The sequence below is a fragment of the Macaca fascicularis genome, chromosome 9 (genome assembly GCF_037993035.2).
Source record: "Macaca fascicularis isolate 582-1 chromosome 9, T2T-MFA8v1.1".
Lineage (NCBI taxonomy): Eukaryota > Metazoa > Chordata > Mammalia > Primates > Cercopithecidae > Macaca > Macaca fascicularis.
The window spans coordinates 108,684,090-108,696,514 of record NC_088383.1 but is presented as its reverse complement, the minus strand read 5'-3'; the positions used below and the strand labels follow the sequence as shown (position 1 = coordinate 108,696,514).

At 42.7% G+C, this 12,425-nt stretch overlaps 1 protein-coding gene across 4 annotated transcripts in view; it reads left to right on the top strand.

Moving 5' to 3' along the window:
- The window catches only part of COX15 (cytochrome c oxidase assembly homolog COX15), a 62,516-nt gene that overhangs the window by 10,038 nt on the left and 40,053 nt on the right, over positions 1 to 12,425 (top strand). For 2 of the 4 annotated variants that reach the window (XM_065521258.2, XM_065521257.1), the window contains exons 6-8: positions 1,361 to 1,442; positions 3,959 to 4,113; positions 6,001 to 6,114. In XM_065521258.2, the coding sequence (XP_065377330.1) occupies positions 1,361 to 1,442; positions 3,959 to 4,113; positions 6,001 to 6,114 (351 nt within the window). Of the gene's footprint in view, positions 1 to 1,360; positions 1,443 to 3,958; positions 4,114 to 6,000; positions 6,115 to 7,728; positions 11,700 to 12,425 lie in introns of those variants that run through there. The other 2 variants (XM_045361355.2, XM_005566168.5) reach the window with 2 other exon arrangements.

Here is a 12,425-nt window from a genome sequence, read left to right as displayed (position 1 = left end):
CTGTAATTATCTTCCTCACCCAACCCAATACATACACACTTTCACATTTACCCACACTTACACATAAACCCACACACTCTTGCTGCTGAAATTGTACTCTTAAAGATTACTGATGACTTTATCAATTAATTGTTTTTCTCTGTTTGTTTAGATTCACCTAATTACAAAAAGGATTTGAGATGCTAGACAATGAACCATATAGTACTATGCTGTCGAACACAGTAGCTACTAACTACATATGGCTATTTAAATTTTAATTAATTAAGGCTGGGCACGGTGGCTCACACCTGTAATCCCAGCACTTTGGGAGGCTGAGGTGGGTGGATCATTTGAGATCAGGAGTTCGAGACCAGCCTGGCCAACATGGTGAAACCTCGTCTCTACTAAAAGTTAAAAAATTAGCTGGGCAACAGTGGCACGCACCTGTAATCCCAGTTACTTGGGAGGCTGAGGCAGGCGAATCACTTGAGCCTGGGAGGTGGAAGTTGCAGTGAGCCAAGATTGCACCACTGCACCCCAGTCTGAGTGACAAAGTGAGAAAAAAAAATTTTTAATTAAATAAAATTAACTTTATTTACATAAGCTTTTTGTTTACTTAAACTTTATATTTAAATAAAATTAATTTTTAATTTAATTTTCAGTCATACTAGCCATGTTTCAAGCTCTTCTTAGGTAGATGATAGAACTTTTCCATCATCACAGAAAGTTCCATTGGACAGTGCTGATAATATGATATGTTAGTAATGATACCTAACTTTTCATATAGAGTGTAAGCCATTTGAGGGTAGCATTCTGACATAACTCCTTTGTATCTTTATGGTAACCTGTTTATAAAGTTCTTATTCATATTTGATGATTCACTGATTAGTATTAGAAGTTGGTGGTAGTAAGAATAAAAACATTTTATCAAAAACACTAAATGCAGGAATCTCTAAGCATTCTATGCAATTTCGATTCTGACTATATTTGCTAAGCACTAATATCACACACATGAAAATCCAGTCCTGATCTTAAGCTACATCCTTTCAACCATGATGAAGCATTGCTTCCTGAATAATGTAAATCATTCAGATTTTGAACAGATACGTAATGAGTACCTATGTGCCAATCACTAGGCTAAGATTGCTGTAGTAAAAAAGATGGCAGTTCCTGCCTTCACAAAACTTGTGGGGTAGAAGTATAATTACAATAAAATACAGTACATGTTGGAACAGAATATCTGCCAGAAGTACTTAACTTAGTCTAGGGGTCAGAGAAGCTCCGATCTTAATTTGTCACTTGGGTTTGGCCTTGGAGATCTTTGGTGCCTCTCATTGTTCCTGAAACACAGTTTAACTGAATGATGTTTTTTCTTGTTTAGTTGCCTGAAACCCGTGCACTCTTATGGTTGAGACGATTTGCTCATGGAACAGCAGGTCTGGTGTTCCTTACGGCTCTCTCAGGTAGGACTCAGCTTATCAAAGATGACCTGTTTGCATCGCACTCTAAGCTGGGACCTCTTGCCTAACGCTTTGCCTCGTCCTCCTGCATCTTTATATTTCCTTTTCACATCTGTTTCTCTCATTCCCACTATCTTCACCCACTGTTTCCTGTTCCTTTCTCTCTTCCAAAAATTCTACTTTACTGTCAGTTGAACAAAAATATTGAACATCTACCTAGATCCAGATGGCTTAGGTTCAAATCCTGGCTTCACTACCTGTGAACTGTATGACCTTTGCAAGCTCTGTAACCTCTCTGGGCCTTAGAGACCTTATATGTAAAATGGAGATTATGACAACAGTATGACTGCTAAATGTGAAATGTGTAGAATAGTTGTTAGCATGCAGCAAAGGCTACATAAGTGTTAGCTGTTACTATTATATAAACATTATTGTTATCATCACATTACATCAAGATGGGTCAGACAAAAGGCTTGCCCTCAGAGATGGTTGCAGGTGGAGAGTTCATTGGCACAGATAGACCAACACAGGATTTTTTCGTTCTTTTTTTTTGAGACCGAGTCTCACTCTGTTGCCCAGGCTGGAGTGCAGTGGCGTGATCTCAGCTCACTGCAACCTCTGCCTCCCGAGTCCAAGCAATTCTCGTGCCTCAGCCTCCCAAGTAGCTGGGATTACAGGTGCACGACACCACGCACAGCTAATTTTTGTACTTTCAGTAGAGAGGGGGTTTCACCATGTTGGCCAGGCTGGCCTCCAACTTCTGACCTGAGGTGATCCACCCGCCTTAGCCTCCCAAAGTGCTGGGATTACAGGCATGAGCTACCATGCCTGGCTTTTTTCATTCTGTAAACCACACTTCCACCTCTGCTGCCCTCATTTGAGAACTGCACTATCCAGTAGAGGAGTCCGTAGCCTCATGTGGATATTGAAACTTAAATTAATTAAGGTTAAATAAAATTTAAAATGTAGTTCTTCATTCACACTAGCAACATTTCAGATGCTCCGTAGGCACATGTGGCTAGGGGCTAGTGTATTGGACGGCGCAAATATAGAACACTTCCACTGTCACAGAAAGTTCTATTGACAGCACTGCTCTGGAATAAAAATAATACTGATTCAAACCAATGAGCCACTCAGCACTTTTATTTTTGGCAAAGAGCATGAATTTTTACTTCATAAGGGATGTTTTAAAAAAATATGGAGTGGGTTGGGCATGGTAGCTCACACCTGTAATTCCAGTACTTTGGGATGCTGAGGCAGGTGGATTGCTTGAGCCAGGGAGTTCAAGACCAGCCTGGGGAACATGGTAAAACCTCATCTCTACAAAAAATACAAAAATTAGCCAAGTGTGGTGTTGTGTGCCTGTAGTCTCAGCTACTCAGGGGGCTGAAGCCGGAGGATTGCTTGAGCCCAGGAGGTCGAGGCTGCAGTGAGCTGAGATTGCACTGCTGCACTCCAGCCTGGGTGACAGAGCAAGACCCTGACTCAAAAAAAAGAAAAAAAGGCCGGGCGCGGTGGCTCATGCCTGTAATCCCAGCACTTCGGGAGGCTGAGGCAGGCGGATCACCTGAGGTGGGGAGCTTGAGACCAGGCTGGTCAACATGGTGAAACCTCGTCTCTACCAAAGGGCGGGCACCTATAGTCCCAGCTACTCGGGAGGCTGAGGCAAGAGAATCACATGAACCCTGGTGGCAGAGATTGCAGTGAGCCGAGATCGTGCCACTGCACTCCAGCCTGGGGGACAGAGCCAGACTCCGTCTCAAAAAAAAAAAAAGAAAGAGAAAAGGGAGTGTGACCCAAACATTTCTGGATTTTCTTTGATAATAAATAATAGATCAGACATCCATTAATTCATGAATACCTCTTTATTTGTTTATCCAGGATTTAGTTCATAAGTTTTGGGATTTTTCTCACTTCCGTGTTCAGTCAACAAATATTTATTGAGCATTTGGGGAAGACAGATAATACACAATGGAAACATGATGTGTTTGATGATATTTAGTGCCATGAAGAAAAATAAATTAGGGTCAGGAGACAGAAAGTGTGCTAGGGGAGTACCATTTTATATAGGATCATCAAGCGAAATCTCTTTGGTAAGGTGACATCTGAGTGGAAGCTGGGGAAGTAAGGGAGTCAGTCATGCAGACATCTGTGGGAGAGCATTTCTAAAATAAATCAGTAGCACTCAGTGGCGGGGTAAAGAGGGCATCAAAATCACTAAGGGAATTTTTCTAAGCTAGTAAGCCTCTCCCCCTCCCCCCACACCGCAGCCTCTACTGCACTTCTCTAGAGGAAGCAGAATCTTAGGGTGGGAGCAGGTAAGGATGCAGAGATTTGAAGTTTCCATGGTGATTGTGATGTGTCTTCCCTGTTGGAGAACCTCTGTTGTAGATCTTTCTATTGTTCTCTGACTGTTCCCTTAGTTTAACTCAGGGATAACAGACTTTTTCTATGTCAGAACTAGTATTTGGTCTCTTCTTCTTCTCATTTTAATAAATACCATTTACCTTGGAATACAGGGGCTTTTGTGGCAGGGCTAGATGCTGGGCTTGTTTACAACTCCTTTCCCAAAATGGGAGAATCCTGGATCCCAGAGGACCTCTTTACCTTCTCCCCGATCCTGAGGAATGTTTTTGAGAATCCCACCACGGTGCAGTTTGATCACCGGATTCTGGTAAGTGTAGCTGGTGGGTACCTGCCAGAGAGCACAGGAGCCTATCATAGGCTTTGGGGTGTCAGTGAAGCACTGATGGCAACACTGACAGAGCAGAGCAGGAACTATAATTTCTGCTCTCTTTGGAGAAATTTTAGGACCATTTCTCTAATCTAATGTCTTTGTCCTCATTACTCACCCCTGTCCCCCTGACCCCCTACCCCAGCCAAATTCTAGCTTTCAGGACATTGCCAGCTTCTTAAAGTTCGAATGTGCCTTTTACCACTTGGCAAGTGATAACCTCCCTCAATCCTGCACATACCTAGAAAGTCATTTCAGCAGAAATGTGGTTGAGTAGAGAAGAGAATGCAGAGACCATAGTTGCTAAGCACATAGCTCTCGGAGCTAAACCAGAAGCTCAAGGAGCCAGGAGCTTCACTAGTACTTTTCATTCTGTTTAAGCTAATATGTTTTGAGGTTCTGCTATGGGCCATTTAAAGATTGGCTTGGAGGCCTGTGTGTGATGAATTGGAGCGGGGAAAGATGAGCAGTAAGGAGACTGTGAGAAGCATAGTGCTGCTGTGCGATGCCAGGGAGAGCGATGGAGATGGGGCCTACATGGTGGGAGTGAGACTTGAGAAGAATGATGCATTTGAGAGAGAATTTAAAGGAACAGAGGCTGGGCACAGTGGCTCACACCTATAATCCTAGCACTTTGGGAGGCTGAGGCAAGAGGATTGCTTGAGCCCAGGAGTTTGAGACTGCAGCGAGCTGTGATCATGTTACTGCACTCTAGCCTGGGAGACAGAGTAAGAGCCTGTCTCTTAAACAATTAAATTTAATTTAAAAATAAGAGCAGTGGGCACAGTGGCTCATGCCTGTAATCCCAGCCCTTTGGGAGGCTAAGGCAAGAGGATTGCTTGAGCCCAAGAGTTCAAGACCAGACTGGGCAACACAGGGAGACCTCATCTCTACAGTACATAAATAAATAAAGGAAGAAAGTTAATAAGATTGGCTGTCAGGAATGAAGGTGAAGAAAGATCAAGTGAAAGTCCAAAGTGTCTTCTGTAGCATGCCTAAAACATGACTTATAGGGATGGGGCCATCGGAATGAGTGTGGAGCTAGAGGTGGGAGGATGTCATCAGATGCAGGCATGTTGAGTGTGAGATGAGAGCAGCACATCCAGAGAGAGGGGGCCAGAGGACTCAGTTGTCCAATGGGGGCTGGACTGAAGCGTGTTACCTGGTGTGGGCTGAGTCCCCACCTGCACACAGTATCTTAGCATAAGTAAAGCCTGGTTGAAATTGTCATTGTGGACAGCTCTGAAAAGGAAACGATGTGAAATAAATGTAGAAATATGATAGAAAACATTCTCCCTGATACTGTGGGAGAGGAAGGGGACTATTATGCCAGTCCTGGACCCTTGTTCTGAAGAGATAGGAATGAAAATGAGACTTTAGGTCTTTTTTAGCACCAGCTGGCAGCACCAGCACTTTCTCCACTCACAGCCCAGGAAAATAATAACCCTCATGTGCTGGGGTCAGCCCTGCTTTAAGAATATAGGATTAGAGATACGGTTAGGGGTAAGGACGCAAAGAGTGATAAAAATGAGAGGACACCCATATTGGAAAGTGGATGAGATCACTGAGAGTGAGGCTGTATGAAGTGGCACATACAACATCTTAGGTGGATCCCTAGGTGATACCGATGTTTAAGTGGCAAGCAGAAGAGGACGGTGGAAGAGACAGCCTGTGGAGAAGTAATCAGGGTGGGACTGCAGAGAGGTTCTCTGTGACTGGTACAGGAAAGTACTTCATGGTTGCTGAATGGTTCTAGAGGAAGTACATGTAAGGTGAGTAGAAACCTGGCACTTCTATCTAATGTGATAGAATCTTTCTTCCCTGCAGGGAATCACTTCAGTCACTGCCATTACAGTGCTCTACTTCCTCTCTCGGAGAATTCCCCTTCCTAGAAGGACCAAGATGGCAGCAGTGACTCTGCTGGCTTTGGCGTATACACAGGTATAAACCACTTCTTTTTGTACTGACAGTATCCCCAATACAAAGTTAAAAAAGGGGCAGGGCACAGTGGCTCATGGCTGTAATCCCAGCACTTTGGGAGGCTAGGTGGGCATATCACTTGAGCCAGGAATTTGAGACCAGCCTAGGCACCATGGCAAAACCCCATCTCTACAAAAAATAAAAAATTAGATGGGCATGGTGGTGTTTGCCTGTAGTCCAAACTACTCGGGAGGCTGAGATGGGAGGATCACCTGAGCCAGGGAGGTTGAGGCTGCAGTGAGTCAAGATCACACTGCTGCACCCTAGCCTAGACAACAGAGTGAGACCCTGTTTAAAAAAAAAAAAAAAAGAAAAGTGACAGACTAGGAGAAAATATTTTTCCATATTTATAATAAATTTAAAAATTAATAACTGGAAAATAAGTAAAGGATATCAATACACAATTACCACAAAAAGAATGATTAATGGCCAGTAAACATGAAAAGCTGTTCAGCTTCACTCATAATCAAAGGAGCAAATTTAAAAAATAAATACCATTTTGTGCCCATCAAATTGGAAAAGAATGAAAAAAAAAATCAGGTATTGCCATGGGCATAGGAAAATGGATGCCTTCAGATATTCTTGGTGAGAGCATGAGTTAGTACAGTTTTTCCCAGAGGGCAATTTGGCAATATCTTTTTTTATTTTTTTTGGAGACGGAGTCTCACTCTGTCACCCAGGCTGGCAATATCTTTTAAAAGTTAAATGGATAATTCTTTGGCCCAGCAAATGGACTTATTAGTGTCTGTCCTAGAGATAGTCCAATGCACAAAGACCTTTTATATGAGAAAATTCATCATAGAATTGTGGTAGTGAAAAATTGGAAACAACCTAAACAGTTAAAAAACTATGGGCTGGGCACAGTGGCTCACTGTGATCCCAGCACTTTGGGAAAGGCCAAGGTGGGTGGATTACTGAGGTCAGGAGTTCGAGACCAGCCTGGCTGACATGGCAAAACTCCATCTCAACTAAACAATACAAAAATTAGCTGGGCGTGGTGGCACACACGTGTGATCCTAGCTACTCGGGAGGCTGAGGCAGGAGAATTGCTTGAGCCCCGGAGGTGGAGGTTGCAGTGAGCCGAGATCAGGCCATTGCACTCCAGCCTGGCAGACAGAGTGAAACTCTGTCTCAAGACAAAACAAAACAAAACAAAAAAAACTATGGTATATCCATACTATGCGATACTGCACAGCAGTTTAATAAGATCTCAATACATACCGTATATTGCTAAATGAAAAAAAGCAAGTGATAAAACAATATGTTTTTTAAAAGCACAAAACTATATATTTCTCTATAAACATATTAAAGTACAAGGGTGCAGAAACTGGTAACAGTGACTACTCTGGGGAACTGGGATGGAATGAAGGATAATTAAGGGGAATTTTAGGGTTATCAATTTTGGTCGAATTTCTTTCATTGTAAGCATATTTGCTTGTGAAATTAAAAATGTGTGTATTTTAAGTGCTCTGATAGGAGGATGTGGAGGTTTGTGTGTGGTTATCCATGCCTGGTCATTTTCAATGTGAACTTTGGGTTACTGCCTTTCCTATTGCCTTCTTTCCTTTGTGACAGGTGGGCTTGGGCATCAGCACGCTGCTGATGTACGTCCCAACTCCTCTGGCCGCCACTCACCAGTCAGGCTCCTTGGCTTTGCTCACTGGTGCTCTTTGGCTGATGAATGAACTCCGAAGAGTCCCAAAATGATTCTTAGAGGACCAGCTTCTTGGGACTGTGACTGCTTTTGAGAGCTCTTCAGAGATCCTAAGAACTTGGGCTTTTCTACGAGATGACCTTGACATACCCAGTGGTTTCCAAATGGTCAACTTACTTAAAAATCTTTTCCTGTTTTGAGATAGTCACTGGATCAAGAATGCATTAAGTGTGGTTACCCTAAAGGTTCCCTGTAAATCTGCTTTTCATGTTGAAAATCAGTTTTAATGTAGAGAAAGAAATGTCTGCCATTTACTGCCTAACAGGCTTTGTGTCAGGTTTTTCAGTGTTGGCAAGCTCTTCGTTCTACATGGATAATTTCTGTCTTCTTGTTCTCCTGAGTCCTTAATTCTGCCTAAATAGAATTTCTTTATGATCTTAAGTTTACTTCCATTAGGTGAAGATTGAAAGGATAGGATGGACATACCCAAAGTAGCCAGCTGGTCTTCAGCAAAAAAAAAAAAGCTAATGTCTTCTAATATCCTGATTTTCAGAAATGGGGAAATTGCAGATTTTGACAAGCTTAATGTGTATATGTAGCAAAATGGTTTATAAGTACTTGGAAAAGGAGGTAATCGCCAAATAGTTGCCCTTTTTTTTTTTTTTTTTTTTTTTCTGAGATAGTTACTCTTGTTGCCCAGGCCGGAGTGCGGTGGTGTGATCTCAGCTCACTCTGCAACCTCTACCTCCTGGGTTCAAGCGATTCTCATGCCTCAGCCTCCCAAGTAGCTGGGACTACAGGCACAAGTCACTATGCCTGGCTAATTTTGTATTTTTAGTAGAGAAGGGGTTTCACCATGTTGGCCAGGCTGGTCTTGAACTTCTGACCTCAGGTAATCTGCCCACCTCTGTTGCTGGAAGTCAGGGACCCCAAACGGAGGGACCAGCTGAAGCTGCGGCAGAAGAACATAAATTGTGAAGATTTCATGGACATTTATTAGTTCCCCAAATTAATATTTTTATAATTTCTTACGCCTGTCTTTACTGCAATCTCTGAACATAAATTGTGAAGATTTCGTGGACACTTATCACTTCCCCAATCAATACCCTTGTGATTTCCTATGTCTGTCTTTAATCTCTTAATCCCATCATCTTCATAAGCTGAGTAGGATGTATGTCACCTCAGAACCCTGTGATGATTGCGTTAACTGCACAAATTGTAGAGCACGTGTGTTTGAACAGTATGAAATCTGGGCACCTTGAAAAAAAGAACAGGATAGCAGCAATGTTCAGGGAACAAGGGAGATAAGACTTTGGACTCTTGACTGCTGGTGAGCCGACAGAACAGAGCCATATTTCTCTTCTCTCAAAGGCACATAGGAGAAATATCGCTGAATTCTTTTTCTCAGCAAGGAAATCCCCGAGAAAGAGAATGCGCCCTGAGGGTAGGTCTATAAACAGCCACCTGGGAGGCGGCTGTCTTTTATGGTCAAGGGATGAGATAAGCGCCGGTCTCCTGGTCTCCTGTAGCGCTCCCAGGCTTATCAGGATGAGGAAATTCCCACCTAATAAATTTTGGTCAGACAGATTGTCTGCTCTCAAACCCTGTCTCCTGATAAGATATTATCAATGACAATGCATGCCGAAACTTCATTAGCAATTTTAATTTCGCCCCATCCTGTGGTCCTGTGATCTCGCCCTGCCTCCACTTGCTTTGTGATATTTTATTACCTTGTGAAGCATGTGATCTCTGTGACCCACACCCTATTCGTGCACTCCCTCCCCTTTTGAAAATCGCTAATAAAAACTTGCTGGTTTTACGGCGTAGGGAGCATCACGGAACCTGCCAACATGTGATGTCTGGCCCGGACATCCAGCTTTAAAATTTCTCTTTTGTACTCTTTCCCTTTATTTCTCAAACCAGCCTAGACAGTTAGGGAAATAGAAAAGAACCCATGTTAACTATCGGGAGTGGGTTCCCCTGATACACCTCGGCCTCCCAAAGTGCTGAGATTCCAGGCGTGGGCCACCACTCCCAGCTAGTTCCTCTTTTGATAAGGATGTTAACATTACAAGGTCAGAGGGAGGAATGGAATCGACAGTATAAATTGGTTCCTGAGAGGGTTTCCTAACAACTTTGTAATAAGAAAAATATGGCCTTGATGGTGTAGTACATGGACATCTATTCAGATATTTAAACAAATTGTTGACTGCTGAATTAATGTGATTTTGGTCTCTATTGATATTTCATAGGGCTCTGTCTTATTTAACTTTATTTTTAAAATCAGTGATTTGGATGAAGGTATCAGGAACATCTGATTTGAGGATGCAGCAACCCAATATTGCTAATATAATAGATGACAGTGGCAACTGAAAACAGCCCCAGAGTGACGCCATCGAGAAGAAAGTAAACAGATTAGAAATATACTCATTCAAATTAAATAAGTTGTAGAAGTTTGGGCTGAAGAAACCTGGCCTTATATCATTTCATATAAAAAAGACTTGAGGATTTCAGTTGTCCTCAGGTTCAATATGAACCAACTAGTATTCATGTTGTTATTATATAATACAGAAAAATTAGTGGTACTTCAGGTTTTATCAGTAGAAGTGTCACAGCCATAGTCAGAATACCCCTAACATGTTGCATTTCACTCTGGGTACCAAATTTAAGCAAGATATTGATGGCCACTAAGTGTGTATCCAGAAGAAGAGACCAGAATGGTGATGAGTCCAGAACCCCTATCACACAGGGATAGTTGAAGGAACTGGGGATATTTAACTGGAGAAGAGAACATCTGGGGAGAGAGCAAGATTCCTGTCCTTGAGAAGTTGAAGCTATCTCATGCAGAAGAGGGAATGAGCTTCCATTGTGCTGCAGACCTGGCAGCAATGGGTGAAAGTTGCAGGAAGTTAGTTTTAGTTCTGTAGAAGGCAAGAGTAGGGTAGACAAATCAAATGCTCTGGGGTCAGGCTGGTGGAGACAGTAACACTGGTGAGCAGGTGCCCCAGCTCAGACTAAACTACTGAGCTTTGTTCTGCTGCTGCTGCTCTACAGGTCCAGGATTGTTAGATTTCTGGGTTTTTGTTGCTTTTTGAAATAAGGAAAATAAGTTTATCTTAAGTTTAGTTTTCCTTGGATATACCTAGATTCCATACAGTGACAAGATGAATACAAAGGGAGAACATCTGGATTTCATCCTTGACCTCATTTACAAAGCAAAAAGAGATGCTGGATTCAGATATAAATGTTAATTTTACAGTGTTTAAGGTACCAAATATTCTTTTTTTTTTTTTTTTTAAAGAAGCCACATATCTATATTTTTCTGTGAAAGCTTTCAGTTAAGTGTTGGGAACTAATTTCAAGATTTTAAAAAATGTTATGCAGGCTTAACATGTCTGAGAGCCATAAATGACCTAACGTTTTCCATTTTTAATCTCTGAACTAGGTGATCTCAGTTTTCTTTCAACTCCAGTACTCTGGAAGTTTGTGTGTGACCTATAGTGTACCATTCTCAGGTAGTGATATGGTTTGGATGTTTTGTCCCCTCCAAATCTCATGTTCAAAGTGTGACATTCAGTGTTAGAGGTGGGCCTAGTGGGAGGTATTTGGTTCATGGGGGCGGATCCCTTATGCGTGACTTCGTGCCATCCCCATAGTAATGAGTGAGTTCTCACTCTGGTTGTTTACGCAAGAGCTGGTTGTTCAAAAGAGCCTGGAACTTCCTCCTCTCTCTCTTGCTGTCTCTCACCATGTGACACACTGGCTCCCCTTCCCCTTCCGCCATGATTGTAAGCTTCCTGAGGCTCTCACCAGAAGCAGATGCCAGCGCCATGCTTCCTATACAGTTCTATGCAGAACTGTGAGCCAAATAAATCTCTTTTCTTTATAAAAATTGTCAGGTATTTCCTTATAGCAACGCAAGCGGACTAACACAGGTGATTCTTAGCAAAACAGTTTGTCAATTTTTCATAAATCCTGGACCCTGGGTGGGCTTATGCTATTGCCTAGAAGAAATTCCCAACTTCTCTCTTAGTTGAATCTTAGAAAAATCCCAAAACCCAAGCCTCATATAAGACCAATTAAGTCACAATCCCTGGAGGCAGTAAAAGGCATTTTTTTTTTTTTTTTTTTTTTTTTGAGACGGAGTCTCGCTGTGTCACCCAGGCTGGAGCGCAGTGGCCCGATCTCGGCTCACTGCAAGCTCCGCCTCCCGGGTTTACGCCATTCTCCTGCCTCAGCCTCCGAGTAGCTGGGACTACAGGCGCCCGCCACCACGCCCGGCTAGTTTTTTGTATTTTTAGTAGAGACGGGGTTTCACCATGTTAGCCAGGATGGTCTCGATCTCCTGACTTCGTGATCCACCCGCCTCGGCCTCCCAAAGTACTGGGATTACAGGCTTGAGCCACCGCGCCCGGCCAAAAGGCATATTTTTAAAGTTCCGCAGGTGATTCAAATGTGCAGACAAGTCTAGGGACCACCGGCTTAGGTCCTAATAGCCTGGTTACCTTAGAAAGTTCTTACTAGCTTATTCCTATTCCCTTCTAATATCCACCCTACCTTATCATTTGATCTGCTCTGTTGATCCTTAGTATGTTAGTAGGATATGGTGTCTTCTGGA